At 37.0% G+C, this 6019-nt stretch overlaps 1 protein-coding gene across 1 annotated transcript; it reads left to right on the top strand.

The window, feature by feature from the left end:
• Window positions 1–1794: 1794 nt before the first annotated feature.
• LOC107694736 (endonuclease domain-containing 1 protein-like) lies at window positions 1795–3201 on the top strand. Its single transcript, XM_016494416.1, has 2 exons — window positions 1795–2112; window positions 2683–3201. The coding sequence occupies exons 1-2, from the start codon at window positions 1795–1797 to the stop codon at window positions 3199–3201; spliced, it is 837 nt and encodes a 278-aa protein (XP_016349902.1).
• The last annotated feature ends 2818 nt before the right edge of the window (window positions 3202–6019 follow it).

Raw genomic sequence — 6019 nt, 5'->3', positions numbered from 1 at the left:
AACGAGTAAACCAGACAAAAGGGAAACTGAACAGGCAGGAACTTAAATACAAGGGTAATTAATAGAACACAGCTGAACGAATCATAATTAAACTAAACAAGGACAGGAAAATGATCAAATAAGGAAACACAGAAAGGCACATGAGGAGCAAAACACACACAAAACACTGACCAAAGTCTGACAGAATCACACTGACCTTTAGATCTGGGGAAGAGCCTGAGCTTCTCACAACCTGACATTTGTCTGAAAAGCAGTGGTGGACGAAGTACACAAATCAAGTACTTGAGTAAAAGCACAGATCCGTATAATAAAATATTACTCCAGTAAAAGTAAAAGTACTCAGTTTTCAATTTTACTCGAGTGAAAGTACAAAAGTACTTGATTTTTTATGTACTTAATGGTTAAGTAAAAAGTACTGATAGATTAATATTTATTTTGCAGTTTTATATAGGCTACTTTTATCATTTAATTTTATATTAGCATATATTTTTTTTATAATCCTATTGCTTAAAATACCTGGGATTTTACCAAAATAACCAATAAGGAAATAATGAATATAATAAGGAAAATATCATTATATTTTCATAATTATTGTTTTCTTCTCAAACCTTGTCTGTGGTATAAAACCACCCCTGGCTAATAAAACTACTCCAGTAAAGTACAGATACTTGAAAAATGTACTTAAGTACAGTAACGAAGTAAAACTACTCCGTTACTGTCCACCACTGCTGAAAAGTTATTTCCCTTAATGCACACAGCTGCATCTAGAAATAATCACCTTCATTAATATGTGCTTTGGCGCCACCTTGAAGTCACCCAAGAAAACATCAATGAAATGCATGAATAAAAAAAAATGTTTAAATGTCAATTAAATTATTTTGACACACACACACATACATATGCATATTCACAGAACGTACTCTTAATTAATTTCATCTTCAAAATTATTCAGTATGACAGTGTCATACATTTCAATATCCTCATCATCTGTCAGCTGCTCAGTAATGAAAAGGCCGAGATATTTCACCTTCTCACACTCATTAAGATCATTATCAGACCATTTAATTTAAACATTGATCCTCTTTTGATCTGCAGATCATAACAACACTCTTACTTGCTTTATATATATATAATATCATGCTTTAAGTCCAAACACAGAACACATAGTGAGAGGGTGCTAAAGAGACCAGCACTACAAAGACTAAAAATCACAAGATCATCTGCATACATAACATGATTCACTAAAATATAATCCAAGGCCTTCAAACATTTACACAAATCATCAATATAAAGACAGAACTGGGGTCAAAATCCCTCCTTGTCCAACACCATTGTTAAAGGAACTGAAACATTATTGCCCCATTTTATTTGCATAGGCATACCAATAAACCATACTTCTAATGTAGGTATAACTATATCTACAGGCAAAAGAATTTTACTTACAGTATAAAATTATCTATATAGACAATATATGGTACCAATAGCTGTGAAACACACAGGTCACTAAAGACAAGTCAAACTGAAACTCTGCAGTTTGGATGAATTCTGAGCATGACTCCAAATGCGGTATAAATGTGTTGCAGGCTTGTAGTGGAATAGATGATGCGTGAATGACAACTAACACTCAAGCTCTATTTTTTTAGGTTTGTGGGTTCACAGGATTGGATGTGTGTGCATCTGTGTGTACATCATCTCAGCTGCTGAACTATTTAAGTGCGCAGGAGGAGAGGTCATTTCATCTGCGAGACTTCTGGGGAACTTGCGTTTACATTTTTGTTCTTTAGTTCTGTGAACATGCGGCTGTTTATCACTGTGCTGCTGGCGTTGAGCTGTCCATTCGGCAGGTCTGAAGTTCTACAAACATTCAATAAATGTAGTGAGTTTTTCTCTGAAGGACAGGTTCCGGTGATTCCTGGCATCCTGAATCTGAACTCTGAGCATGCTCGCTACAAAAAAATCTGTCAGAGATATAGTTTCACAAGTGTTGGTTCAGGATATACATTTGCAACTCTCTACGACACAGAAAGCAGGATTCCTGTTTTCTCGGCGTACAAATACACTGCAAGAGGAGATTTCATAAGACCAAAGATTCCATGGATGATCGAGCCGCAGGTGATGATTTTCACAGCTTTTTTTATGATGCCTCATTTGTCTGCTGTTATTGTGCATCAAGTGTTTTAGGAGTCATTCCTCACCTCTTTTCTTTTCCTGTAGAAGTCTTACGTTAAAGTTTTCCATTCAGTGCTGTTTTTGCTTCTAGTCTATCAACTTAGTGTTTTAAAGGAATAGTTCACCCAAAAAAAAAAAAAAACATTATTTATTCAACCTCATATTATTCTAAACCCAAATACACAAAAAAAGAATTATGCAGGTTTTTTATGCAACATTAAATCAGTTAATAAATGCCTGCTTATGATGAATTTGAGTTAATAACTCTGGATGAAACATTGAGAAAACCACTTGAATGGTGAGTTGAGTAAGACTACTGTTAGGAGCTTTAACAGGCTGCTATATGGGAAAAGAATTCTAATTTTGTGTTTTACTTTAAAGCATAACTGCAAACAGGTTTGTAATGACTGCAGGGGGAGTAATAAATGACATAACTTTAATTTCTGAGTCAGGTATTTTAGAAATCTCTTAGTGTTTAATAACTTTCTCTTTCTTGTAAATATACATCTGCAGCCCGATCCTCATGTTGTTGGCATGACTGTTCCATATAGAAATCAGGCCATCCATGAAGACTACTTCGAAAACCGCTATGGAGTGAATCGTGGTCACTTATTTCCCAACTGTCACGCAGCTGATGAATTCACGGCCAAATCTACATTCACACTCACCAACATTGTGCCACAAAATATCAGATTTAATGCCGGCGGTTGGAATCGCATTGAAAACGAGACCAGAGATACCATGAGTACACATTGCTATGACAATAACAATAAAGTTTTAGCTCATGTGCTGACCGGAGCTATACCTGGCAAAAACAAACTAAACAATAGAGTGAACATTCCCTCTTACATGTGGACGGCATTCTGCTGCTATAACAGTAGAGAAAGATTGTGGGTCTCTCAAGCTTACTGGGCCCTAAACAAACAAGAAAAGAACAATGCAGCGATCAGTAAAAAGAGCCTGCAGGAATTACAGCAATTTCTGAGTCAAAACTTGGCGAAAAATGTACAGCTGTTTAAGAACTGTAACTAAAAATGTCTCAGAAAGCATCATATGGGTTAAAAAACACTGAATTATCGTTTCTGATGTTTGATTTGGAGGTCTGTCAAAATGCTTGTTTAGCTTTTCCAGAATCCTAACTCATCGTGGTTTTAATTGCTGTCATTTTTCTCATGCAAGTCATTTTTTTGCATTTTCATTTGAACACAAACAGTACTTTGATAAGCATGTACTGAAGCCCAGATCCTGTTATAAATGGACTGTCTGTACATGTCTGTCTTTTTTCTAATAAAGATTATGCAAATGTTGTCATATCAGAATCATCTCACTGTCTAAATCCAGGGTTCCCAAACATTTCCATTCCTGGACCCACACAAGCATATTCCACCTCAAAACCCACCAAAATAATCTTAAATCTTTCAGAGACAACAGTTTCCATATATATCACACACAGGCTATATACTGTGTATATATATATATATATATATATACACGTGTGTGTGTGTTTTTCAGACTGAGATCAGATGGATGGTCACTCAAGGATGCTTTACTGGGCCTGACAGACAAAACTGGGACAAACACGACCAAAAGGCTGGTTAGAATACATTGCATCGATGTTGCATGAGAAGTCTTAGCATCAGGGAGATATAGAGACTCTGCTGCTGACATTTTCTCAAAAGTGCATGTGACTTATAGTGGGCAAAAACCTCAAAATAAAGCACACATAAAATAAAATAAAACAAAACACTAATACAGTCAATTCACATTAATACAGAGAAACTGTAAACTTAAGTGACCAATATTTTACATATTTTGTATAAAAGAAAGACAGAACAGGAAGAATGCAGCCCTAAAATGGCGCCGCTACACACTTCAGCACGTGCAAGCGCATACAACACAAGTGGGCAAAAACCTCAAAATAAAACAAATAAAATAAAATAAAACACTAATACAGTCAATTCACATTAATACAGAGAAACTGTAAACTTAAGTGACCAATATTTTACATATTTTGTATAAAAGAAAGACAGAACAGGAAGAATGCAGCCCTAAAATGGCGCCGCTACACACTTCAGCACGTGCAAGCGCATACAACACATGTGCTAATAGCTAACATTCAACTATAGCTGATATTATTTTAACACAGATCATGACAAAACCGAACAAAACACATACCTGGGACAAACATGACCAAAAGGCTAGTTAGAATACATTGCATCGATTTTGCATGAGAAGTCTTAGCTAAATTAAATAAACAGAGGTTCGGAGTTCACAAGCAGGCCAAAAAACTCTTAATTTTATCATCACAAATAACTGACAGACAAAATAAGTAAACTTGTGTGTAGTTTCAAGTTTAAACTTGGGTTTGAAAACAATTCAAACTTAGTTTTTAAGACGGAGCAATCATTTATGCGACTTACCAGCAGGGAGATTATAGAGACTCTGCTGCTGATGACGTAGCTCCGCCCCACAACATCATGTGCGCAATGAGTGATGCAACAGCCAATGGGAGTTTTCCCAATTTATGCATGAATTTAAGATGACGTAGCTCCGCCCCGCAACATCATGTGCGCAATGAGTGATGCAACAGCCAATGGCGAGTATTCCCATTTTATGCATGAATTTAACCAATTATTTTAACTCCGTTACATACACCCCCCTTAAATTCTGCTAAATTGGGCTAGAACCAGCATATGTAACAAACAGAACATAGAGTAAAGATTTCAGAAACAAAGAAAAAAACAGATGTGAGTACAAGAGTTTTACATTACAGTATGTCAGAAAGTCAATCTCTTCCCAGGAAGTGTGTAAGAATGGAATGGTACCAGGTTCCACACTTAACACAGACTATAGGAGGTGCAGCCTACACACTCCTAGTAGTAAGACATGCATCTCTGCTCTTTGAACTTCTCTTCACACAACAAACACACAACAAACTCCTCAGACTTCAAGGGAAAAAAACTCACTTCACAGTTAAACTCTTAACACCACAACTGGCTTTTAGATATAAATCATCATTCAGACTCAAGTGCACTAAACAAAAATGTTCCTTATCAAATCAACAAAATTTGATCCCTGAAAAATGACATGTGCAACATTGTTTGAATCACTTCCCACAACTTTTTGTTGATCAATTTCACAAATAAGTCTGTTAGGGGGTCTGACTGATCTCCCTAACCGTGTGGTTATGTGGCTTGTGCGTGTGCTTGTGGGCTGTTCGCAGATGACAGGGACAGGTCTGTTATCAGGTTCTTGCACACAACTGGATGACTCATTTGGCTCAGTAACGGTTAAACTCTCTGTACTCTTAACAGGTTCAGGAACATGCTCGGGTTCTGGACTGTTTTGAACATTGTCAGAACACTCTGAAGCAGTCATCTCATCAGGGATGTCCAAAGCTCCATCACAATTGGTATCCTGCATTTCATTCCTTACATGTGTTCCATCCATTTGCAGTAACCGTTCTGATGTCTTTGAAACAGGATCAGTATCGTCCATCAGAGCAGAATCAAGAGCACTGCCACGGGTAGCACATGTGGAATTTGATCGAACAGATTCCTCTTCATCATCATCCCAGGATAAGAAATTCACTGGAAGCAACAGATTTCTGTGCACTACTTTTTCTCTGCCAGTCTGAGCATCCTTAATCCTGTACACATTAATCTCTGGTCTCACTGATTGTACTTCATACAGAACAGAGTCCCACTTGTCTGCAACTTTCTTCATGCCTTTCACTCCACGATTAGCCAGCAGAACTCTATCTCCCACTGCTAAGGGTGTACCTCTGACCTTTCGATTGTAAAGAATGGCATGATGGTTTTGTTCTTTGAGACTGTGTTTCCGGGCAATT

The sequence above is a fragment of the Sinocyclocheilus anshuiensis genome, unplaced genomic scaffold (assembly GCF_001515605.1).
Source record: "Sinocyclocheilus anshuiensis isolate Anshui unplaced genomic scaffold, SAMN03320099.WGS_v1.1 scaffold1497, whole genome shotgun sequence".
In the NCBI taxonomy this organism is placed as follows: Eukaryota; Metazoa; Chordata; class Actinopteri; order Cypriniformes; family Cyprinidae; genus Sinocyclocheilus; species Sinocyclocheilus anshuiensis.
Note: the sequence above shows the minus strand (reverse complement) of the source record. Positions and strands in the feature narration are given on the sequence as shown.